This window comes from Drosophila arizonae, chromosome 4 (genome assembly GCF_054131065.1).
Source record: "Drosophila arizonae isolate 15081-1271.41 chromosome 4, UAZ_ARI_1.0, whole genome shotgun sequence".
NCBI classification, from domain to species: Eukaryota; Metazoa; Arthropoda; class Insecta; order Diptera; family Drosophilidae; genus Drosophila; species Drosophila arizonae.
The window spans coordinates 752,779-778,926 of record NC_142924.1 but is presented as its reverse complement, the minus strand read 5'-3'; the positions used below and the strand labels follow the sequence as shown (position 1 = coordinate 778,926).

Here is a 26,148-nt window from a genome sequence, read left to right as displayed (position 1 = left end):
CAAAGTTTGCAGTTTGCAGTTTGTCGCTGCAAATGCTAATTAGCTCCTGCTCTGGCAGGAGGCGGCAGCTGAAGCCTGACGAAGCCGGAACTAGCTGCCCGTCACCTGTCACGTTCTGCTCACAAGCTGACACCTGAGCGCGCGGGCCGAACTTGTCTAATTAAAGATACTTTCAGTGCTGCTAAAGTTAGTTGGGAACTAGTCTGACTTCCTCAAGGGCTGCGGCTTTCATATAAGCCCCTTCAGATTTCAAGAAGGTCTTATATGAATTGAAAGATTCGAGTTCTTTAAAACTATTTCTTTACTCAGTTAAAGCTGCTGCCTTTCTTTTTGTGGCCTCTTCCTGCTGTTATCATTGCATTTTATTTGCTGCCGCTGCTGACATTAGCTTTTGCAGACCTTTTCCAGCTGCCGAGAACCTTTCCTTTCCTTTCCTTTGGCAGGCACAAATTTCAGCATCTTACGAGCTGCCAATAAAAATGGGAATTCGATTTGAGGCTGGCGGGTCGTACGGCACGGCACGGCTCGACACTTGGACCTCGGCAAAAGGTCGTCCCATTAAATGTAACTGCACTGTAATTTACATAATTTTCTATTCATTGCATAATTCTGTCAATTTCCAATACATTATAATTTGTTAAGAGAAAGCAACGCTGGGAGCAACCCTCGTAACAAGAAATTATGCAAAATGCACAGAGAGAAAAAACGGGGAAAAATGGGAACAAATTACAGAGACGGGCTCTTATTTGTAATTTGTTTTCGGCTTAAAAAGATTATTTTATGGTGAAAACAGCCCGCGGCCAGGCTCTACAATATGTCTCAAAAGGAATAGCGAACAGAAAGGAGATAGAGAGGGGGGTGTGAGAGAGACGGAGATGCGACCTGTTAGATAAGACGAGAGATGCTCTAACAATCGGATATGCTCCAATCACGTCGCCATTATAAATGCAAATCAAGTGTCAATATTCTGGCAAACATGCGGATTTTCATTTGGAAAATTCGCAAATTCGCATCAGGAAAAAACGCAAGTAGCAAATGGAAAGCGAAAAATGGAAAATGCCAAATGGCGAATAGCGAATGGCAAATGCAAAAGTCCGCAGAGCGCAAATCAGCAAAGCAAACAACCAAAAATCAATTCGAATCCCAAATGTCAATTCACTCAAACTCTGAAACTAACACAAGAGAGAGAGAGAGGGATTCTCCCATAGCATACTAATGAGAGGCTCAAGCCTCAATGGAGGCTGAGCAGGTTGTTTATATGACTATAATATTGAAATATATATTTATATATAGAAAAGGTCTTCTAAATCAGTTAACAAACCTGATATATAGGCAATTAGTATATCAATGTTCAGTATTTGTGGTATTTCTTTAGTATTTTCTGTATTGCACTAGCAGCGTGGAGCCTTGGAGCATTTTTGCTGCCTTCTGAGTGGTTTCCCAATCTAAATTTGCCTGACAACTAGTTGGCCCCTTCTCTTGGTTATATTCCTGCCAAGCTATTTTCCCTGATAGAAAATCGATGCTTATATATCGACATCATTGCTTGCATAAAAATGACATTTGCAATTTCTTTCTCCAGTTCAGTCTCTCAATAAACTCAATGAAAATTTCACTCATCAAACAAACAGAAATTATAAACTTGTTTCTCTATTTCCCTTATTAAGCAACTTCTCATTTCTGCATCTGTCTCACCTGCCTGCAGCAGCAGGAGCTGCGCAGCTCATATTTTCGTTGTCAGAGACTTTTCCCGGAAAAACTCGTGATGAAAAGCAGCAGAGTTCATTAAAGCGTGTCGCAGCTTTATCGCCAACTGGGGAGCCATAAGCCAAACTTCTGTTACACTTTTCGCTCTGCCACTTATCACTTTTCATATTCAAATATCCGTTTCTCCCGCCCACTCTCGCCTCCCCTCTCCCCTTCTCACACTCTCGCTCTCGCTCTGAGGTAATTAATCATTCGCGCTGCTACAAGAGTGAAAAAAATGTCTCTCGAGATAATGTCAACATAAATTGTTTTGGCAATTTCTAACAATTTTGCTCGCATTATTTATGAACTTTTTTCTTGTCGCATTTAAAGCTCACTGAAATTAGCCTTTGTCAGTGGGCGTGGCACACTCGAGGGCAGGAGCTGGCGTCGGAGTTGGAGTTGGAGTTGGAGTTGGCGTCGTTCGCTCTTCATTTTGAGGCATTCAATTTGACGTGTTGACTTTGGCCTTTGGCCAGTTCGCTTGCTGTGCAAACAAGGACATGCGGACAGACGAACGGACACACACACAATCCTTGAGCTCGACTAGCCTCAATTCGTGGCAGCCCCGCCCCAGGTCTACGCCTTCTCCACCTCCCCTTCTCGGACTGTGAATGCGGCATTTAATGAGCCTGTCAGCAGTCAGTTTATTCAGTCGGCTGCACAGGGCTCAGCTGCTTGCATATTCAGCCGGGAGGAGGGGGCTGAGTGGGAGTTGTCCTTGCCTTGTCACGGCTTGCCAACCCCCTTTGCTTGTCCTGTGGTCAGCTGTAATCACAAAGTTTAATGAATGGATTAGACCAGGGCTAAAGTTGTGGGCGGCTGCTGGTTGCTGCGCGCTGTGGGTTTAGCTTGAGCGCAGCAAAGGGTGTGAAAGGTTAGAGAAAGTTATTTATAACAGGCATACATATAGTTGTATTGATCGAGGGGGGGGGGGGGGGGGGGGGAGAGTGAAATATAGAGAGAGCTAGATCGAGTGGGATTGAGAGAGAGGAAGGGCACGACACAGGCTAAGACAACAACTGAGATATAATAGAATAGATATAAGTGGAAACAAAGAGAGACAGAGAGAGAGAGAGAAACTGAGTTTTGGTTACGATTAGATTATATCGCTCGATAGATAAAGATTGATTCTTAGCTTCAATTAAGTTAATCAATCAACCGAATCAATACTTTATATAGACTTTAGACATGGCATCTCTAAAGGCATGGTATAACATGCGAGGGTTGTCTGATACATACATTCAAGTTTAGTATCTTGTTTTTATGACTCTCTCATCAACTTAATGCAGAAATTTAGCTTTCTCTCTGTGTTGCCGTCTGCATTCTGTCTTATTTTGAGTTTTTTAAATTATGCTAACTCAATTTTGAGACGTTTCCGTTTCGGCACGCGAACAGCACTGCAGCCACGCCCCTTTCTGACAGCACAGTGGTTGAAATTAAGGGCGTCGCAATGGTGGGTCAGTGAATAAAGATTTAAAAAATATTTCTATGAATATATCTAACTACAGTCTTTTGTTTCACACTTTGACTCTTTGATTAATGTTTCGCATGTCATATGAGAGCATTTCATATGAATAGCTTCATTTATTAGCGGAAATTATTCAAATGCGTCGACAAGAAATAAGTACAAAAGGAATGCAATATATAATCTTCTGTTCTCCTTTCAACATTTAATTGCATGTTAAATAGTTAACATGAGCGCCTCCATTAATATTAATTAGACGAATGATAACCGATGCAGAACAGTCCTCAGCTCATTAAGTCACAACGTAAATGAAGATATTAAGCAGAGATACTTCCTATATAGACATGTATAAATATATACATATTTTATTTTAATTTCCTTTGTTTGCTTAAATCAGTTAATTTTTAGTTTAAAACTTGCTTCTTTAAATTTGTTATTTATTCACATTTGTTAACATATGAATAACAGTGGTTTGTGTCTCTGCTAGACCAGTGCGCCTAGATAGAGATAGCTATACGCAGCTTAATGCGTTAGAGCAGCATAAGCAGTCGCATACAGTTGCCCACACCCTAACGTTAGAGTGAGACAGCTAGCATACACAGTCAGCCCAAAGGGGAATTCGCCTTATATACACACTCAACGCTGATTGGTGGCAGCGAATTGCTTATATACAGACGCAAGAGTAGAAGCGAGCTCCAACACTCGCGCAAACACGCACACACACACGCGCACCTCCTCTCCATTTGGCGTTGGGTGCGCGTTTCATTTGAAGGAAATCCATCATCGTCAGCGGACGTTCGTTCGAGTTGCAAACGCTTTGCAGATGGCGGCGACTCGATAAGGCACGGGACACCAAAAGCGATAAAGGACCAACTAACCAGAGCCGAGGCACCTGACAGCTAGTTAAATTACAGTTATATAACAAATAGAAGCTGGCAAAAATAAAAACAAACACCAAAAAAAAAAAAAAAACACACAAATGAAAAGAAAAAACACTTTAGAAAGCAACCCTTACTCAAGAGGGTTGCGAGATTTTTCATAGATTATTTATGAACTCTGATGGAACGCGTCGGCCCACAAATTGCGGGGTGTGAATAATGCGTATTGCCAATTATTGGATTATCATTTGAGGTTTTGCTTTTCGCAATGAAATGCATGAGGCATGGCAGAAGCTATGTGAGAGATGTGAGGTTTTAGCTAACGACAGCTCGGAATAGATTCGCCCCAAAGCAGGCAAGGGTAACTAACCGAAGCAGCGATGCGAATCTAGAGTTGCCCTTGCAAACTAAAGCTCGTCTAACTTAGTTTAGCTCCCAAATGAAAAAACTTTCTTTTCGATTGGTTTATTCGAGTGTCTCTTACTTTGGTCTTTTTGCTACATAAGAGAGCTGCTCCGGCTTGTATTAGCAGAAGTCGGTGCCCTCGAGCTTCTCATATTGATCAGCTCTCTAATGCTCTGTCGGCTGTGGGCTTCGTGGACGACCGTAACTCGAGTCTGTTGAGCTTTACACGAATTTGTTAGCGTCGAATCGAACTACTGGCTTGTGGTACACAATGTCAGCGCCTAGGTTAGGATTGGTAATCCTCGTCGCAGTCTCTCTCCTCCTACCCGTATCAGCTTCCTGAATGGAACCTCCTTGATCTTTCGCGGAGATGGCCGAGGACTTTCGCTTCGAGTTCCTCAGGGGCTTGTGCACATTCTGCACATTCTGCACGTAGTCATTGTTGCTTATGCGGACACCGGCTCGAAGGGCGTCGTTCGCCCGCCGACTGGCAGCCGACTCATGCCACTGGTGGGCACTGGTGCTGGCGAGCTTCGCAGCTGGTTTGTTCGCCATTTCGCCCCTTGACTCTTTGAGCGTATGTCCGGTTGACCGGAGCAGCCTTGTCTACAATACTAGCATTCTTGACGAGACCGGAACAAAACGTTTGCCATCGACAATTTTCCAAAATAAATTCATTGGAATATAATGACAATCCAGGCTTACTTTGATACGAAAGGTATGGTCGGAGACTTTGGAATTGGAGAGTGATTCTTATATGAAAATACACACAGTAATATAATATACCGAGCCTTCCCCTTCACTTTGTCCACTTTCTCAACGTCTTAACTACCCCAAGCACCCTGTTTTCCTCCACATACTTTTGCAGATCTCTTTCATTCACCTTGACTTTCTCCTCTTTCACTTACTTTTTCTTCCTCTACTCCTACCTCCATCTTTGGCTGTAGCATCTTTCCTTCATCATCATTGCCATCCTTCTACTCCTTCTATACCTCTTCTTTAGCTCCTGCTCTCTCTTCAATATCTAGTCTATCGCTATCGATAATTCTCTTCTCGTCTTTTCTAAGCCCTTTCCTGCCTTTTTTCCCTCTCAGTCACACATTTCACATTTCCCCTCCGACTCATTCCTCACTTATCAGCACAACTACGACTTCATTCCAGTTTCACAGTTTCATATTATTCTTCAAGCTCAATCGATAAGCGCGTTTTGTCCTTGCTCAACACTACGCAGCAAGTCCTATCGATTTTGAGCAACACTTTTTGGTGTGATCTGTCACACACTCAACATATACAAAACTATTGAGTCGCCCTGAGATTAGTAGCTAAAAGCTATTCAAGCGTTCACATGAAATTCTGTTGAAAATATTATAGAAAAATTATATAAAAAATAGTAAAGGAATTTGAACTTTTTGTAGTAAAAATAAAAAAAATATAACGTGAAACTAAAGTTGATGGAAACTAGAGGAAGAAGATAAATCGATTGAGCAAAAAGGAATAATTCAAATTGTAATACTTACAGATTTCTTAGGACCGTTCGAAGAGAAAGTTTTGTAATATTTTCTTCCTCTGCAGTTGCTCCGCCTTTCCTCCCAGTATCATCCAATATCAATTCCAACTAAAGTCGAATCAGAAGATCAACAATGAATTCCGCAGATCAGATCGAAGCCCTGTTTGGTTTGCAGGTCGAGGAAAAAGTTCCGCCAGCTCCGCCTATGATTCCGCCGGAGCCGCCTATGCTCGAGGGTGGCATTGAAGGCAGTGATGGGATTCCGTTGCTGGATGGCTTTGATGCCGTATCTTTCGAAACCATTAAGGGGTTCGACGAACCATCCCACGAAGAGGATGCAGAGATCGATGCTCGGCTGCAGGAGGAGCTGAATTCGCTGCCCATGGTGGAGCCGGAGCCAGAACCGGAACCAGTGCCCGAGCCGGTCGCCCAACCCCAGCAGCAGCAGCAGCTACAGCAGCAACACCAACAACAGCAACAGCTGCAGTTGCAGCAGCAACAACAACAATATCAGCAACAGAAATATCAGCATCAACAAAATCAGCAGCAACAATACCATCAGCAACAGTATCAGCAACAGCAATATCAGCAGCGACAATATCAGCTGCAGCAGCAACAACAATATCAGCAACAGCAGCAGAAGCAGCCGGCATCGCGCGTCCTCTACAAGCCGCGCACTGTGCAGGAGGCGGCCAAGTTCTCAATCAAAATGCCAGCCGGGGGCGGAGGCGTCAAAGTGCTGCCCAATTCCAGCTATGCGACGCAGCTGAAGATGCAGTCGCAGATGCGCGGCGCTGCTGGAGCGGTTGTTCAGCATCCGTACAAGGTGATGGTGGCCAATCCGCAGGACCGCTTCAGGAACGGGCAGAACCGAGTGTTTGTGCAGAACGGGAATCCAGCAGGCTTTCCCAAGACCCTCACGGACTTTATCAAGGCAAAGAGCAGCGTGGTCCCGGGCCAGAGCCAGATGCGTGGCGTCCTGCCCAGCCACATGATGAAGCCGATGACCCAGATGAAGCTGCCAATGAAGGGCGATCTGCCCAATGTGCTGCGCGTGCCGCCGCAGCGCCGGGACCTGCCGCCGATGCAGGCGCCGCTCGAGGACGATGAGGTGGACTTCGAGGAGATCGGCGTGGCGGACACCTACTCCTCGTACTGGCCGAGCAAGCTGAAGGGCGGCTCGCGGCATCCCGATCCCGTGGTGGAGACTGCCACGCTGTCCTCCGTCGAGCTGCCGGACATCACGTACCAGCTGGCCCTGCCGGACAAGCTCAAGAACTCGGACAGGCTGAGCGCGCTGCAGCTGGAGGCGGTGACCTATGCCTGCCAGGCGCACGAGCAGATGCTGCCCAGCGGCCAGCGAGCGGGCTTCCTGCTGGGCGACGGCGCTGGCGTCGGCAAGGGACGCACCGTGGCGGCCATCATCTACGAGAACTACTTGCGCGGACGGAAGCGTGCGCTCTGGATATCGGTGTCGAACGACCTGAAGTTCGACGCGGAGCGGGATCTGCAGGACATTGGGGCGAGCAAGCACCTGAAGGTTGCCTCGATGAGCAAGTTCAAGTACAGCCGCATCAGCTCCGAGGAGAACGACTCCTTCAAGCGCGGCGTCATCTTCTGCACCTACACCGCCCTCATCGGGGAGTCGGCGAACGCCAATCCCAAGTACAGCACGAGGCTGCGCCAGCTGATCAACTGGCTGGGCACCAACTTCGACGGGGTCATTGTGCTGGACGAGTGCCACAAGGCGAAGAACCTGAGCCTGATGAACGCAGGCAAGTCCACCAAGACGGGCACCACAGTGCTCGAGCTGCAGCAGCTGCTGCCCATGGCGCGGGTGGTTTACGCCTCGGCGACGGGCGCCTCGGAGCCTCGCAACATGGCGTACATGGTGCGCCTGGGGCTGTGGGGCCCCGGCACCTCCTACTCGGAGTTCTTCAAGTTTGTGAACACCGTGGAGAAGCGCGGCATTGGCGCCATGGAGATCGTGGCCATGGACATGAAGCTGAGGGGCTCGTATATCGCGCGTCAGCTGAGCTTCAAGGACGTCAGCTTTCGCATCGAGGAGGTGCCCATGTCGCGGGACTTCCACAAGCTCTACAACCACGCCGCCGAGCTGTGGGCCGAGATCAATGAGAAGTTCGTCAAGGCCTGCCGCCTCATGTGCATCGAGAACCGCGTCCAGAAGATAATCACCTGCCAGTTCTGGTCGGCTCACCAGCGATTCTTCAAGAACCTCTGCATCGCCTCGAAGGTGAACCATGTGGTCAAGATGGTGCGCGACGCGGCTCGCCAGGGCAAGGCAGTGGTCATTGGGCTGCAGTCGACGGGCGAGTCGCGCACCCTGGAGCACTTGGAGCTCTACCAGGGCGAGCTGACGGGCTTTGTGTCCACCGCGAAGATGATCATACAGTCGTTCGTGGAGAAATACTTTCCCGCACCCTCGCGTGAGGCGCTCTATAAGCTGCTAAGTACGGGCACCTTCGAGCCGGAGGGTCGCGGGAAGTGCTCCGCCCCGAAGCGCAGTCGCATGATCCCCGAGTGGTCGGACGACGAAATGGAAGCGGAAGGTGGTGACAGCGACATGGAGATGTGCGACAACTGGAACGGCGACGACGATGATGACGATCGCTTGAAGGCGGGACGCAAGCGTCGCGGCCGGCCGCCCAAGCCAGACAAGGGTAAGAATTCCAACAGATCCGGGAACAGTCCTGCAACTCATACGCCTCTACTCCTTTCTCACAGTAGAGAAGATAACCATGCAGGACCGCATCCTGCAGCACCTATGCGACAACATGAATGCCAAGCATGACGACGACGACGATTCCAGCTGTGATTCCCCCAGGCCGCAGTCGGCCAAGATCACGGAGCGCGATGTCGAGCGCTGCATCACGGTGCGCGAGAAGCTGCTCGACAAGATCGAGCTCTTGGGCAAACGCATGCCGCCCAACACGCTAGACAAGATCATCTCCAAGCTGGGCACCAAGGTCGTGGCTGAGATGACGGGCAGGCGCGGACGTGTGATCAAGATGGACGACAACACCTATCGCTACGAGCAGCGCGGCGAGGCGGAGACGACCATGGACCTGGTCAACTACATGGAGAAGCAGCGCTTCATGGAGGACACCAAGCACGTGGCCATCATTTCAGAGGCGGCGTCCAGCGGCATCTCGCTGCAGAGCGACAGACGGCTGGCCATTCAGCGACGCCGCCTCCACATCACCTTGGAGCTGCCCTGGAGCGCGGACCGAGCCATACAGCAGTTCGGGCGCACGCATCGCTCAAACCAAGCGAATGCGCCCGAGTACGTCTTCCTGATCTCGGATCTGGGCGGGGAAAGTCGCTTCGCAGCGACTGTGGCCAAGCGGCTGGAGAGTCTTGGCGCGCTCACACAGGGCGATCGGCGGGCCACCGATGCAAGGGATCTGTCCAAGTTCAACATTGACAACAACATCGGGCGCAGCGCCCTGGAGAGCGTCCTGCAGCAAATCACGGGCGAGAAGCCGCTGGAGGAGGTCCACGTTCCCGACACCTACAAGGGCGACTTCTGCTTCGACTGCTGCGTGGCGCTCTCTGGCGTGGGCATGCTGAGCGTCTCCGAGGACACCAAGGGTCATCAGATCTTTGTCATTGAGAAGGACAGCAACAACATACCCAAGTTCCTCAATCGCATACTCGGCTGCCGCGTCGAGGTGCAGAACGCCCTCTTCAAGTTCTTCCTCAACAAGATGTACTCGCTCATCCTACAAATGAAGCGCTCCGGTCACTTTGATCTCGGCATCCTGGACCTGGATGCGCACGGCGCCAATGTGACGGCCATCAAGCTGATACGCTTCGTCAGAAAACATGCCACGGGCACGGCGGCCACGGAGCTGCACACCATGCAGGTGGTGCGGGGCATGTCCTACGATCAGGCGCTGGCCAAGTAAGTGAACTAGATCTTCTCCCCTTAGCCTGCTTCCTCTCTTTCCTTTGAGTGTACTCTCTTATGCTCCACGACTTTTTTCCTTCCTAGATACAAGAAAGAAGCACGCCAGGACCACGAGGGCTTCTATACTTTCAAGCAGGAGCGCAACAATAACAATTGCGCCATCCTCTGCCTCAATGCCCAGCCGGACCAAAGCGAGACCACCGATCACAGCAAGCTGAACATGAAGATCTATCGGCCCAACACGGGGCCCCAGGTGCGCACCGAGACGCTCAGCTCGATCAGCAATCGCTACGTGAAGGCCTCGCCCGAGGCAGTGCAGCAGTTCTGGGACATGCAGTACAATCAGTGCCTGCGCGTGTGCTCCCACATCTACTGGAACCGCCGCTGCCCCTTCGGCATCAAGTGCGGGGTGGGTCTCCGGGTGCGCACCTACCACGTGCTCTCGGGCCTAATGCTGCCCATCTGGGATCGCATAGCGCTGATCATCGAGAAGGACGGCCGCAAGATCCAAATGATACGCGTGAAGACCGACGAGAACAAGAAGATCGTCGGAACTGTCGTGCCCGAGGGAGTTTACCATCAGCTGGTGGCCGACCTCTCGTCCGATTCCTTAGTCGAGAGCAGGGACCTCAGCGTCCAAAAGGAGGAATAAGCCTCAATTTATCATTCCACTCCGACTACTTCCTTTAGAAATTTGTTAGAACTGATCCTTCAGTAAAATAGGCCCGCGTAAGGAAATCTTTACTCTAGAGGGTTTATATGTAGTCTCTTACTCAGCTCTAAGACATTCCACATTTCTGCTCTTTAATACTTTTATTTTTTGCTTTTCATATAATTTTTTTTTTTTTTTGAATTGAAAGTTGGAAAACTCACAAGACATAATGAAACTTATAAGTAGTTTATAATTTAATTAGCGTTTGCCAAATAAGAATCTAAACATAGTCTAATTAGCTGCGCAATGCTGCGATCCGCTTTAGATACAAATTCTGTTCCCATCTCTTGCTGTTATCTTTCTAGTTTAGATATATTTCTGTTTCGGTTTTCGTATGCTTTTGTAAAGTTTAGAATTTATCCTATTAATATAATAGACATAAAACTGATTAAATAGAGCGTTAGGTGGACAATAGGTGTTTGCCAAGGCTCGCGAGCTGTTTGTATAAATTTGATTTGCGTATAAAAATAGAAACTCTAATTCTCAACTGGTTTCGGCGCCCCGTAGGTTGCTTGGCGTTAGCTTCTGGTTTGCTATGTGGCCTGGTGCTCGATAGGCAGGACGCTGTCTCCTGCAGTCTCAGTGTCTGCTCCTCCCACGTCCTTAGACGTTTCGCTGTCGTCGTGATGAGCCCATTTGTTGCGCTGGGTCTCTTCTTAGGCACTTTACGTGTTTTACAAACAGAAAAGTTGACCAAAAATAATCGCAATTGAAATGTTTTCCTCTTTAATGGTATTCCTAATAACTGGAGTTCGTGTCATGCCTTACAAAAGTTACTCTGATATGTGGGCGGGTTCCATGCACCCAACAGTATCGTTCTCTAAGTACGTGTACGAATATATATGATTCCTTTTGCCACGATCTGTCATGGTCTTTTGATCTGCTGATTCCTCATCTCTCCGTGAATCTCATTTGTTGAAACTGTTCTCCCGTTTCTACTCTCTCCTCCTCCTGCTCCTACTCCTTCTAATTGCTAAAGTTGAGCTTAAACTTGTTTTCGCACTTAATTTTAAAGGCTTTCTCGTAAAAAAATCTATAAATGTTTGCAAGAACCGCAATCGAACTCTTAAGATAACTATAAGAAACGATCCATGAAATCAAAATCTATGTAGGGTATATCTTAAGCATAACTCGCGTTGTTTTCCACTTCAATTAAACATTTTAAAAAATAAGAAATTAAGTGCCTCCGCTTCCATAAAAGACAAACAAACACACAAAAATGTTTATATGCAAATTGCTTTCAAAGCGCGCGCGCAAATCGCGCACGAGTCGCGCATGAATCGCGCGCAAAACGCGCCTCAGTCGCCTCGTCGCGCGAGGTCGACTGCAAATCGGGATCTGTATACATATCTATATATTGCCCGAGTGGCACCTAACTGGCTGTTAGATTGCTTAACGATACTCGTCTTAAGTAAATATTTTGTTGCCTACATAAAAACGCGCGCGCGTTTTGTGAATCGCGCGCGACTTGCATCGCTCAAATTGGAGGCGGGCCACGTATATAGCGCAACTGGGGCGTGAAACTCATCGACAGATTGTTCAGATTATCGCAGCAATTGGGCTGCATCATGCATGCAGCGCAGAAGAACGTGAACAGCGCCAGCTGCATGGGCACAGCAGCGCGCGCTATGCGCCACGCCCAGCCGCGAGGCTTCGCCTTGGCGGCGGCATCGTCCTCATCCTCAGAGCTGTCCAACATGGTGGCTGGGTCCTCGGGCGGCTCATCTCCACCGCCGCCAGCGGCGACAATGCGCTGCAGCTGTTCCACAACCTGTTGCTCCTGGTCCTTGCGCAGCGGCTGCTTCTCCTGCTTCTCGCCAGCTGGACGAGGCTTGCGTCCGTTGCGACGTTTGGGCGACTGATTGGCCGACTTGACTGCCAGCTGCTTGGCATGTCCATTCGCAAGAGGCTGCTTCTGCTCGTCATGCTCCCTTTGCTCCTTCTGCTCCTTTAGCTTCTCCTGCTGCTTCTGCTGGTGCGAGGCAGCTGTGCGCACAATCAAGTCTCTGCACGTGTTCTGCAGCTGCTTCAGCTCCGCCTCGGCGCTCTCCATGCGCTCAGCAATGGAACGCATTGCGGCGCTGCCTGGCGCTAGGGCCAGCTCCAGCTGCTTGGCCAGGCGACGCAGTACACCCAGACGGCGCTCGCGCTCGGACAGGCCGCCATCGGAGGTGGCGCCGCCGTCCGAGATGCCCGAGTCGGACAGCGAGCCATTGGAGGCTGTGAACTTGGCAATGTGATAGATGTGATTGGGATCCAGGTGCTGCTGCACGGCGAGCAGCTGCTCCTGGCTGACGTTGACCTTCTCCGAGAGCAACTTGGCCACCAGCTTGACATTCTGTGCCAGCTCCACGGGCGTCGCCTGTCCCTTGTCCAGGGCGCCCTCCAGGCCCTTGAGTGTGCCGCGGTCCTGGCCAAGCGCCAGCTGGAACTCGCTCAAGCCGCACTCCAGCTGCCGCCAGGCAATCAGCGAATTCGTGAGCATCTCCAGCTGAGAGTTGATTCTGGAATGGGACACCAGAGGATTAGTCAATGACCCGAGTTGATTTATATCTATGTCGTTCACTCACCTGGCATCTGCCTCATCCCAGGCGCTGTACATGTCGCTGACCTCGTCCTTGAGGTGCTTGTGGAACTCCTGCTCGGCGCTGATCAGGCTGGACACGTCGCAGGTGCCAGTGGAGGCCTCCACCACCTGGTTGCCATTGCTGTCCGTTACGGTGATGGCCACACCCGCCTCCTGCTCCAGCTCGAGCTGCTGCTCCTCCTGCTGCTGCTGCTGCAACTGCAGCTTCTTCTCTTTCTGTTGAAGTTGTTCGGACTCCTGTTGCAGCTGCTCCTGCTGCAGACGCCGCTCCTGGCGAGTCAGCCAGCTGTGCACGGAGGCATTCAGGCGCAGCATGTTGGTGCGATAGCTGCTCAGCTGTGTCTGATCGTGCTGCAAGTGCAAGTTGGTTATATTTACGATCCGCTGAAGCTGCAGCAAAGCAGTTCGAACTCACCTTCAAGGCCTCAATGGCCACCTGTATGGCGGGCTCTGTGTCGAGCAGCTCCGGTGTGGACGGGTCGCCAAGACGGCGCAGCGTGTGCTTCAGTGCGCTCATCTCCTGCTGCAGCTTGCGTGCGCTGGCTGCATTCTCGCTCCAGTTAAGCAAATCCTCCCAGTTGCCCAACAAATCTGCAAGCCAAAAGAAAATCACAGCGAGTTAATGGTGCAAGCCAAACTCAAGTGGAGAAAGCCAAAAACTATCGATAATTGGCGCAATTTGAATTCGGATTTGGATTTTGTTTGTGGGTTTTACAGCCCTTTGAAACTTTGAGACGAAACCTTTCCATTTCCCTCTCTCTCTCTCTCTGTTTCTCTTTCTCTCTCTCTCCATCTGTGAAATGTAAAGTGAAACTTTTGTTTGTTTGCAGAGCCACACGAAAATGATAAACGCTACAAAACAATAAACATTTGGCACTAAGTGCGCCAGAGTGGAACAGTCGAGGGGAATAATCTCACTGTATATATAACATTTGCGCGTGTGTGTGTATGAGTATGTGTATGTGTCAGATTGAGAGTGTGTGGGAGGAAAGACAGCGCCTATTTTTGCAACTGCAGCAACAGGCGACGCCTCATAGAATAGAAGTCCCCACATACCCTGTAGTCTGTTAATAAAGCGGGTATATAGCATACAGACTCTTGAGAGCTGAAGGAATTAATATTGAACTAAAGCCACTGAGCTTGAAGAGTTGTAGAAGATTTTCACAGATAGATCAAGCTTGATGACATGATTCAGAAGTATAGAGAAGTATACCAAATTCGGACGCAATTTATGTAGGGTATATTCTAGTCACAATTGTCAGCTGCATGCGCAATAGCAACGCGTGGGCAGCAGACCTAAACTTGACAATAACTTTAAGGCAGGCGCTGGGCGAACTGGATTTGTCAGACTCTCTGGGATGTGTATGGAAAGTAAAAAGGTTTGCCAGAACTCACCCAAAACAAGTAGTTATAGCAGATAATCTCTATTACTAGCAATAGATTAGCAGTTAGTCTGTATTAGTGCCAAGACTATCAACCGACTCGTGGCAAGGCTGCGGCCCAACTGATCGCTTAATTGAGTTGTGCGAGCACATCAGCGAGCCAATTACTTTCACCCAGCAGGTGGATGGCACCTGGCCACAGGTTGAGGCTTATCGGCAGCTTGAGCTGGGCTTGAGGCTGCTTTTAATGCGATATTAAACGCACACACTCTTGATTGTCAGGCACTTCACGTACTACGACGCAACGCAATGCACGCACTTTGGAACAGGAGCAGCTCCGGCAGCACACGAAACCGAACTTGTTGGCAGTCGAGCTCAAACTGGTTGACTGAACTTGAGTGTGCGGCGCGCGAGCTGTCTGCCTGAGTGCAGCGCGCCAAGCCCGCCGCCACGGAGCAGCTCGAGCGCAGCAAAACGATCGAGCAACTAGCGCACAGTGGGACGAACATGGCGAAAAGCGATAGACAAGCAATTTATGATAAACTGAACAGAGTGTTAAATAATCAGTAGATAAAAGTTATCGATAACTGCAATATGTTGATGTCATGAAAAGCGATATACTGAATAGAGTTTTAGATAACCAATGGAGGCAATAATCTTGTTTGGTCAAACAGGTGACTGATAGTAATCGATAAGTGTTATCGATAACTGCCCTATGAAGTATAATAAAAATCAATAACAAATTCAGTCAGCCACTAATAATAATCTCCAAGTATAGTATCATGCTAACTGTTAATCGCCTCAGAAACTATCGTTATCGATAACCCTGCACCTTCATAGAATACATTTATAGTGTCGCCTTTGCTATACACTACATGTTTAGATCACATTTCGACAACTTCAGCCCACTGCGCAGCTTTTCAATTTCCTCGCAGTAACTTGCCCAGTTTTATCTCTCTCGAGTCCAATTGATAGCCGTGGCGGTGCGTCGCAGAGGATGTCCACCTCGGTCGGCTACGCACTTTGCAAGCAGGCGAAAACTCGTAATCTTAAGCGGATTGCACAACTCGCAGCCTCTGCTCGGGGTGAGGGCTTTGCACCTGCCAGGTGGGGCGTTGGCCGGGCCAACTAGGCATTATCAGGCAACTGCCCGCTCCGCTGCCATGATTTGCACACTTAGACTGCAAAAGGGGCGTGGCAGCGGCAGGTGGTCGGGGTGGAGCCCCCATCTATCTACACAGTGAAAAGCTCGATCATCGCAATAGCTCCCAGTGGAAATTAATAATCTGCGCAGCTGGATAAACGCTTAAAGAGTGCTCATAAAATTGATTAGCAATTGGCAGCACTGGAAATTGCTGAAAACTTTCACTTTAATCAACAATTAGTGCTATAATTGCCAATTGGCAATTGCCAATTGGAATTTCATTTAAATTTCAATTCTAATAGGAAAACTCTACCCTCCGCCAGCTGAGCTGAGCTTGGCGAATCTCCGTTTATTTCCTCAGTTTCTTTTTCTGTTTCTGTTTTTTGCTGACTTTGCCAAGTGAAATTTGTGTTTGCATTTCGTCACGCTCCGAATATTGTTTAAGAAAACGAAAAACCTGAGAGAAACATGCAAATGCAATTGCAACTGCAACTGCAGCCACAAAATGCAATCCAAGGGCATTGACGCCCACAAAAACCTGGCAAAAAACACAAAAATAACAGAAATGCAAAGTATATTTGTGTAGCAAATTCACATTCTTGCGAAATGCTTAACGTGGGCGTTGCTCTCGAGGAGGTGTGGACAAGTGTGTGCATAGGTGTAGGTGTGAATATATATTAAGTCAAATGCAGCCGGCGGAAAATCTAACACTTTCTTAACACTTTTGCAATTATCTTAGGTGTTCTCTCTAACTGACTTACCGTGTTCTCTCTCTCTCTGTCTCTCACTATCCTCTATCTGCCACTTTTAGTATATCTCCTCTTTCCACATACTATAATAAAAGGACTTTGTCATAGAAATATATCCTATAAGTCTGTCTCTATCTCCTATAAAGCCCCTTGCTCTCACTCTCCCTCCGGTTGTCACTCTTTCTCTCACTCTCTCTCTATAAATTATATAGCTTCAATCTTACTATTCCTAAATTTTACTTTCTTCTATTATGGTTCGTCTCCTCCTCTCTTTCACACCTTTAGTCTTTTCTCCGTAAGAGACAGAAGTTGTTCAATAAAGATATGCAAACTTTAATGGGCAATATAATCATCCATATAAAAGTAGTCAACTAGTATTCTACCTCAACCCCCCTTTCGCTCTTTCTTTGTCTCTCTGCACTATACAGCATCTGTCGTTGTAAACATCTACAAATAGATACATTCTGTCTAAATTTGTATATATTTCGCAAGTAAACAAAATATGACGAATTCATGAGTGCCTGAAAGTCTAGCCAACACTTGCAAAGGCTTGCCAACTGTTTAATACTCTTCACATCTTCATATTATATCACATCTACGATTGCTTTTTACCTTTGGGCAAGTCTGGACTAGGCACAAATGCAATAATCAAACCTTCCATGCCATACGCAACTAATTCCAACTCTCTTTTCTTATATTATTTTTAACCATTTACCCAAATGCCTGCCAAGTTACCCAAGACCTATGCCTGAAATGGGCACAAGGACTCGGCTGCGTGACAAGGATCCATAAAGCGAAACGAGAATGCGACAAATGGCAGGGAAAGGTGTGGCAGGCCGAGAAGGCGGTGCCCATGGGCCAACCGACACGATTCTTGTCTTCAGCAGCAACAAAAACATATTTATTTAGTAATAGTGATAGCAATAGAGTCGAAGATGAGCGAAGAAACAGGGTTGCCAGCATAGCCCAAAGGTAAAGCACCCAAGCGAAGCTTCGCGCATATTTGCCCACAGATATTCTTGAATAATTATGTGAAGCAAACAGCCGAAAGGTAAACGATGACAACAATTATATATAATTAGCAAATATATTTTTGAAAACGTAGCCGAAAATGAACAACAAAAATGCTGTTCTGGCTTTTTTAAAGCTGATTAGTGAGTGGAGCGACTCATGAAGCGAAAGAGATAATGCGATTAGCATGAAGCCGCGAAAACTTGCCGATGAAACTGTGAAAATCGTTAGCTGCCGCTGCGGCTGCTTAGCAGCAAATGTTAATTACTATTTTAAGCATTAATTAACTTTAAAATAGCTGTATTTATAGCTACTAATTAAAGAGCAACATAAATTGAGCATTTAGGCGCTCATTTTTGCATTTCAATTACTAATAAGATAATTCTGAATATCTCTCCATTTCCTTCTTTCTCTTACTCTTTGTAATGCTATGTGGTTTTAGCTCTTCTATTCTCCTATTCTTCTCCCTGTCCTTCGATCCCTATGCATTTTCCTTTACTAACAGTCTCTGCCTCGTTGTCTCTCTTTCTATATCCCTCTCAGTTACCGTTTGTCATTTTCCGCTTGAGTGCAGAGTGTTTTTGGGTAGGAAACACGCCCCGAAGACAAACGAAATGAATGCAATTTGTTTTCTGATGTCAATTGCATGTGGGAAGGTGTGTGAGCTCACCTCAAACTCTGCTGCAGCTGCAGCAGCAGCCGCAGTAACCGCATTAGATATGAAACTGTAAACCATTTATCATAGTGTAATTTCAATTTCGATTTCAATGCGGTACGATTTCAGTTTTCAATGACTTAACAATTCCCAGCAAATTGAAGGTCAACCGCAAATGGGGCCAAAGCAAAAAAAAATCGAAAGAAAAAAACATTTTTGATTCTTATAATTAATGGATAGAATGACGCCAGACTTTTGCCTTATATAAACAAATGCACATATATATACATATTTTGTTTTTCATCATCCATTTTGACCCACGTTGAACCTAGGTTCCGGTTTCTGCCATTGCCTCAGCTTGGGTTCAACGTATTTCCCACTCTCCATAACTGAAAAATAAAACATCAAAGCGGAACGCCAACAATTGACCATAAAAGAGCCCACTGTACAGGAGTACCGTTAATGAGCGTATGAGTGTGTGTGTGTGTCAAGCTGAGCGTGAATAAGAGGAAGAGCCAGGGCAGCGTAGCTTGGGTAAATTGTTTGGGCCATAAAGCTCGATGGCCATAATGCAATGCCCTATAAAAGAAAAAAAAAACTGCAATTGCAATGACTTTGATGCAATCACGCCCCCTGCCACGCCCACATCTCTCCCCAGTTGCCCATAGAGAAGTTTATGGCTGACAGCGATGTTTAATTAGCCATGCCAGTCGAGCAGCGGCCAACCCGATTTGGCAGCAAATGTGGCATGCAGCAGGCAGCATGTGGCATATGTGGCAAAGACAACAGGTGGCTAAAGTCGGTCAGCAGAAGAAGAAGAAGCAGCAGCAGAGAAAAATCTAGCACAAACGGTTTTCCTCAACTGCTTTTCCTTTGCAGATGAATCAACCTAAGAATGAGCTAAAGATTCTCCGACGTAGCCAAAGATGTGGAACAACATTTGAATTAAGAAGAGTGGAGGGGAAATTGAAGAGAACAAAGAGGAATATTCCAATGGGGTTACATAACATTCCCCCTATGATAAACATGTAAGACTTTTATTATCTCATAAGCGTTTTTTATAGCTCTTTAAGCACTTTGTGCGCTGCTTTGTGTTTCAGTGTAGTCTGATTGGATTTTGAAACAAACATTCTCCACTTAGCATTATCGACTTATGTGAACTATGAATGCATGGGCACAGTCAAGTTCAAGCAATGAGCTCAACCAAATACAAATTTTATATTTCTAGGAAATAAGATAATATATGAATACACTGAGCAAAAACTTGAACTTAATGGCAAATAGCTTAATTAATATAACATGAAATGTATTCATCATCTTTAGCTTTCAAATTATGTGCAGCTAATTGGAGACTTTTTCATGACATAGAAGAAAAATCTTGTAACTTCATTAATTAAGCCTCTTGACTAATTTAAGCACAGCGAGCATAACGGTAAGCCCCAAATTACAACCGTTTTTCTATGCGGTCCATGCATAATGCATAAGCTTAATAGGCTTTTAATTTAGCCACTACTGTCAGTCCCTCTGCTCTGGCCTTGCCTCTGCCCCCGCCCCTGCCCCTCCCACTTGTTTACTTATTTCACTTTCGTCAGCCGCAGTTGGTTACCAATTAGTCTGCTCTAACGTCTGTTGCTTATCTGTGATCTTTGTGTTTTCTCTGTATCTTCTTCTTCTCTAAAACATCATTTACACCTGTTTGCAGTTATGTGCGATAAGTTTTCCCTTTGTTTGGAGTCTGTTGGCTGTTGTCTGTTGGCATGGCAGACATCTCCGTCGCCCTCTTCTGCGCTCTCTGTGCACATAACGGTATTTACCTTGCTCCGACGAACAGCGCGACGTGGAGGCCGATGAGCTGGCCGACAGCATGCCACATATATCCGTTTGCACAGCGACATTTATTTTGGACATGATTGTCGCCAGCTGCGCTCTCGCTCGCTCCTACTAACTCCTGGCCACCCTTTGCAGTGACCCACTTAAGGTTGCTCGCACAGCCGGCTCTTTTGTACGCCAGGCGGCGCCACTTGAAATCAATTTTCGAAATTAATTTGCGTTTTAAACATTTCAATTGATTGTTTACTGGTGAGCGCGGGGCGTTGCTTTGTTGAAGATTTGTTTACACGCTGTGCGCTGACCTCGAAAAGTTGGGAAACTCGTCGAGTAAACAAAAAGAACACTGAAAATGCCAATGCCAAGCACACGATGCGCTCTTATAATGCACTCTTATACACTCTTATACGCAGGGCAAACACGCAAAACACGCGACTTTCATGAATGGGTGGCAAATATTTGGTGAGAAATTTTGAAATTTTGAGATTTTTAGTTGTTGTTGCTATCACAGTTGAATTTATTATTTAGTTTAATGGAAATGAGATTTTCGTTTTGTAGAAAAACAGTTGTGCGAGTTCTTACAGCGCGCGGAAGCACAGTAAATTATAGTTAAAAGTAAATACAACAACGTCGCAGGCGAACACGACGACGACGATGACGACGGAAGCAGAACCGCTTGGAACGCACGCTGAAAATGAACTGAGACGGCGATGTTTCAATCGTTTTTGGCGCAGCAGCTTTCAGGTAGACGACGAAAAAGCGAGCGAAGGAGAGAAGTAGAGAAGGAAGAGATGAAGAGAGAGGCTAACGGCTGAGCGCGCAGCGGTAAACTTTTGAACTCGGCTTCACACATGCTTGTGTATGCGTGTATGCTCTGCTTATGCATAGTGAAACACATACTTATAAAAGCACACGTATGTGTGCCTGCGCATGCGTCAAAATGTATGCAGAGAGCGACGACGTCATTTTCAAAAAAACAGATGATACGCTATGATAGCAGCTACAACAATAGCAAGTGACGGCGACAAAACAGCTACACACACACATACATACAGAAGCTACGAGCTACAGTTGGAGAGTCACAGTCAGAGCTTAAAACTTTAAATTCAAGACGCCACCTAGCGCCCTTTGTTATCAATTACCTACATAAATTCATTGGCTTTATAGTTTTCGAGCTGTTGGCATTATTTCAACAACATTTTTTTCAATAAATTAAGCAAAATGACGTCAGCTGGCAACGTGAAATTTTGCTCTTGGTGAGGGTCAAAGCAGCGTTTGATCTTAATGCGCATAATTCTAAGCAAATTTATCACAAAATACATATGTATATAAATATCTCTATTGCTAGTCAGTTTGAGAGGCATGCACAATACTAAGAGACTGCATAGCTTAGCACAGTTGCTTCACAACTGTAAAGGGCTATCTTATATGCTAAATAAATGTACTTTCGAGTATAAGAGTGCGTGTGGCCCATAAACCGCTATTTGTGCGACAATTCGAATACAATTAGTTAAAATCAAAGGAAAATTAAACTAAAAATTAATTTTGGTTAAACATTTGACAAAAACACAAGCATAAACGAAACAATTACACCAAATTAATATTAATTTTAAATATGTATATATAAATATATGAATAATCTAGACGTAAAGTACAGCAGACTAGAACAGTTTGAAATGCATTGGTGATTCTTTTTCTTCATATAAAAATGATTAGTTTTTATTTGCCAAAAAATTATGCAAAATAATAAATATTTTGTTCATTTTAAATTAGATTAAAACAAATGCAAATTAAATTCGATGCAAAATGCGTTTTGTCAAATGCAAAAACAAAATTTTTCAAAAAAAAAAAAATTTACAAAAAAATAATGTAAAAAAATAATAATAAAAATAATCATAATAATAATAATACACAATTCATTCGCTTGGCAAAAGTTTGATAAGGCACAGGGCAGGTTTGAGAGCAACTGGTCGCTCATTTCTTAGCTCTTAGAGCAGCCCCCGAAACCCAGCGAAGAGACGCTCCAGCCGCCCCATGGGCCGATTGACCAGCGCATAGAGCGTCCGCAGCGTCCCGGCCAGAAATCGATAGAGCGTGAAGTGCTCCAGCAAATTGCCAACATCCAAAACAAAGTCAATCAATCGGGCCACAAATCGCGTTATGGGCGCACACTTGCACTCGACTATGGGCATGGGCGTGGCAGCAGCAGCAGCACCGGCAGCGGCAGTAACAGCACTTTGATGTCCAGTTGCACTTGCAGTTGCGATTAGCCGACAGCCTGGCGGCAAGGACTCACCTTTTGTCTGGCCGGCGCACTGAGTCGATAGCACTGTGCCAGGCGGACCCCTCAGCACAGCCTCCAAGCAGCGAATGTTGTCACGGCAAGTGTTTATGATCTCGTTCTGGATGGGAGAGAGAGAAGGGGAGAGGAACATTAGTAAAGCTTGATTGGAGAGTAGAAGATATCCTACTTGATATATGAACTAATGAGAATTAGTCGAAAGATGTTCGAATAATCTTAGAAATCTCATTTCCTTGTTTACTTATATTCCATATAAACTTGATCCCTTAAGCAATACTGCTCAACAATTCTCTGCAATCTCAGCTAGATTTAGCATTGCTTGATATTATGCTGCCTTAAACTTTAACTAGACAATAGAAGTTCTTTCGAAGACCCTTTCTAGTTAGAGTTCAATGAGCAGCTGAATAAGTTTTGCACTTGCATATGTCAGTTCCATTAAGAAAGGGATATCTATAATGATCCTATGAACTCTATATCTCTACATCATATAGCTTTCATTTACAGTATATATCACACACATAAACCTCATCTATAATATTTCAATTCACATCGCCACCAATCGAAAAGAGCTGCTTCTTTGCGCTTAGTCATATAAATATACAAATTTAGTCCAAGGTAAATCAATCTATTTTCTTGCTCTCTTTATAGATATATCTCTTCTCGTTCCCTGCATTCAACTTACATAATCCTCTGGTCTCAACAGATGACAGCGTATCTTGAGGGCGCGCGTATCCTCGAGCCTGTCCTTGCTCTGCTGCAGCAGCGAGCGCATCTCCTGCTCGCCATCCTCGGAGTCATCGCCGCTGGACGAGGACGTGGCCGGAATGACCTTGATGCACTTCTCCAGGTTGCGGGAGGAGCGTCGGCGCTCATCCGCCGTCACAGTGCGACGGCGTCGGGTCGAGGTGTCGCTCTCCGAGGTGCGGCGCAGCAGCGATTGAGCCGAGTGACTCATCGAGCCACCGAACTCCAGTTTGCGACCCACCGAATCGGTGCGAGCGGGCAGCTGAGCCGACGCAGAGTTCTTGGGCGTCATCAGCGCCGTGGCCGAGGAGGAGAGATTTGCATTGGTTGCCTGGTGCTGCTCCCGTTGCTGCTGCAGCTGCTCCTGCTGGGAGCCGATAGCATCGGCCATGTCTGCAATAGGCGATTAGAGAGGCATTAGAGTTTGATGTGACGAGAAATATACCCTGTAGGTGCACCTACCCTGACAGGACTTGCGTCGCACTTCGAGCGTCTTGCGACGTCGCTCGTACTGCAGCTCGAGGGCGCGCTGGCGACGCGCGTGGTCGACGCTGCTGCTGATTGTCTCCTGGTTGATGTGCAGCGCCTTCAGCTCGTGCTGCTGCAGCGAGTCCATGCGCGGAGGCGAAAACGAGTCCAAGTTGTTGGCAGCCGACAGCGAACTGCAGCAGTCCGACTGCGAGTCGATGAAATTGCTAGAAGACCACAAATCAAATCGAAATTATAGCATAAAATCACATATGAGATGTGTGTATTCACAGTCTATAAATAGAGCTTGGCTACCCACCGATAGTCGTCCCCGAATTCCAACAGACGACGCGCTGCATCCGAGTCCAAGCCCTCCGAGTAGTTCTCCGAGTTGTATTTCTCTTGGTAGTTGTCCCAAGCAGTCTCCGAGATGCTGCTGTGGTGCTCCTCAGTGCTCAGCTCTGTCGGGAGATGCAAAAGTAAATCAGTATATATATTCGGTATCAGTTGTACTGGGTATACAAGGGGTCGTTTCGGGTGCAGTTTGCGGTACCTTTTGGCCTGGGTGCGAGCGTGCGAGCTTGCGTAAGAGAAACGTATACAATAGATAGACAGAAAAGTATTTTAAGAGCTGAGTGTGCTGAGTGTGCGCGCCCATTGAATGCTATTGAAACGATTTAGAATGGCATTCAGGCAATATATATACATATATATTAATGAATGAATATATATGAAGGCTACCAGCATGTCTGTCTTATCGAATAGCGGCAATCCATTAAGGCTTAACTAGCTCTAATCTGAAACGTTGCGATGCTAACTTAGCCTACATTTCAACTGGGATAACTCTACTCCAATAATTCCTGAGTTTTATCTAAAGGCTATATATACAGTGTATATATATAGCCTTTAGATAGAGTAGTAAACGATAAGATATTATTCACTATCAGAACTGACATGCTAAAAGAGCATATTATACACATACATCTATATTTTCACGTAGAGATCTATATTTTATATATCATATTCATTGATAAGCAGCAAAATACTCGTTAATACATTCATTTCCTCAAACTCTATAAATTTTAAGGTCTTTACTTGCTCTTTTAGCATGTCAGTTCTGATAGTGAATAATATCTTATCGTTTACTACTCAAATGTTATATATATAAACACTCTCAATATATAGAATCAAGAAACGATATCTGTAGCTCAAAGTACCCGGCCAGACACAGCTAATATTCCGATTTGATATGGTTTATAGAGATATGTCTAACGAATAATAAAGACCGTAGTTTTAATTTGATTGAAATATCATCCAAATACTAGGAAAAGAGTTCTATAAAACAAAGAAATCAAAACTTTCTGTTTATGTAAAAAAATGTATAAGTACTTTATATCATTCCTTGATATGTGAATTGACGAAAAATATAGTCTAAGAGGACCCATATAATATCAGATATCTGCCTACATAAAATCCTCTGTTTCTGCTTTATTAAATCTACTATGTATATTTCATTTCCCAAACATCAACTGTTATACGTGACACATCTCATGAACTAATTTTAACAGCCCTCTAACTGCGATAAGTCCAAACTGCATGAGCTGTATATCGCATATAAACCACTCCATCGTTTCAGTAGTATTCAAGCGCTTTCTAGTGTTAAAGAGATAACCGCTCGATTGAGTCCCACCCCTGCGCAGTCACTCACCTGCTTGCTGCTCATCCTCGTGCATGTAGTTGGAGAGGGCGGCGAGTGCGCCCAGGCGAATCTCGCTGGCCCTTAGGGCGGCTGTGGTGAAGGAGCCGACGCGGAATTTGGGCACCATCAGCTGCGACTCCGAGTCGGCCTCGGGCGCCGGCTCGTCCTTGGTGGGACTGACCTTCTGTATGCTCAGCAGCGCATTCGTGAACTCCTGCAGCTGCTGCGAGGACATCGACTCGCAAGACTTCATCAGCGTTTGGGTCAGGTCTCCGGGTGCCTCCGAGCCCGAGTCGGACTTCTTGCCCGCCGAGGCGGCGGACATGCGCTTCTTGCGAGCTCTGCGGCGTCGCAGCGAGCCCTTGCTGTCCGCCTTCCTGGCCGCATTGCTGCCCGTGCCCGAGGAGGAGGCGGTGCGTGCACGCGGACCTGGCGACAGCGAGTCCAGGGCGCTCTCGCTAATCGAGTGACTGGCCAGGCCCGTGCCAGGCGAGCTCTGGCCGACGGCCGCGATGGCTGTGGTCAGCTGGGCGGCATCGGTGGTCAACTGCGACAGGCAGGAGACGCTCCACGGACGCTCCGACTTGCGACGCGTCTGCGTGCGCTTCACGATCTTCACATTCAAGCTCTGATTGCTGCTGCCGAAGCCGAGCGGCGTGGCCGGCTGGTGGATGGGCTCGGCCGAGCCGCCAATGCGCTCCGTCGAATTGCCGTACGAGTTGGTGCTCGTCTGCATGCAGGTGGCAATGGAGTCGGTGAAGCCCTCCGAGGAGTCCGAGTTGGCCCCACACACAAGATTCGTCTGGGGCATGGAGTCCGTTTCGCTGGCCTCGCCCGAGGCCTCGCAGTCATCCGGCTTGATCGGCACCTCCAGATGATTGCGATTCAGCAGCTGGGGTGTGGAGGGCTGATGCTCCAGCCATTCCTGGAAAG

The 26,148-nt window shown here is 46.8% G+C and overlaps 2 protein-coding genes across 9 annotated transcripts in view; one reads left to right on the top strand and one right to left on the bottom strand.

Moving 5' to 3' along the window:
* Window positions 1–4,541: 4,541 nt before the first annotated feature.
* klar (klarsicht) overlaps window positions 4,542–26,148 on the bottom strand; it is a 148,202-nt gene continuing 126,595 nt past the window's right edge. For 2 of the 7 annotated variants that reach the window (XM_089466392.1, XM_089466393.1), the window contains 9 exons: window positions 25,225–26,140; window positions 24,070–24,096; window positions 23,836–23,977; window positions 23,511–23,743; window positions 22,987–23,441; window positions 22,299–22,404; window positions 13,650–13,825; window positions 13,218–13,585; window positions 10,730–13,151 (listed from right to left, as the gene is read on the bottom strand). In XM_089466392.1, coding sequence (XP_089322518.1) covers window positions 12,125–13,151; window positions 13,218–13,585; window positions 13,650–13,825; window positions 22,299–22,404; window positions 22,987–23,441; window positions 23,511–23,743; window positions 23,836–23,977; window positions 24,070–24,096; window positions 25,225–26,140 — 3,450 coding nt within the window. In that variant the 3' untranslated portion in view covers window positions 10,730–12,124. Of the gene's footprint in view, window positions 13,152–13,217; window positions 13,586–13,649; window positions 13,826–14,629; window positions 14,997–19,989; window positions 20,713–22,298; window positions 22,405–22,986; window positions 23,442–23,510; window positions 23,744–23,835; window positions 23,978–24,069; window positions 24,097–25,224; window positions 26,141–26,148 lie in introns of those variants that run through there. The other 5 variants (XM_089466390.1, XM_089466395.1, XM_089466391.1 and 2 more) reach the window with 5 other exon arrangements.
* LOC108613288 (protein strawberry notch homolog 1) lies at window positions 6,138–11,096 on the top strand. 2 transcript variants are annotated; one of them, XM_018006649.2, is made up of 3 exons: window positions 6,138–8,685; window positions 8,753–9,929; window positions 10,020–11,096. In XM_018006649.2, the coding sequence occupies exons 1-3, from the start codon at window positions 6,138–6,140 to the stop codon at window positions 10,585–10,587; spliced, it is 4,293 nt and encodes a 1,430-aa protein (XP_017862138.2). In that variant the 3' UTR covers window positions 10,588–11,096. The 2 variants fall into 2 exon arrangements, with proteins under 2 accessions (XP_017862138.2, XP_017862137.2); XM_018006648.2 differs by having other exon boundaries at window positions 8,750–9,929.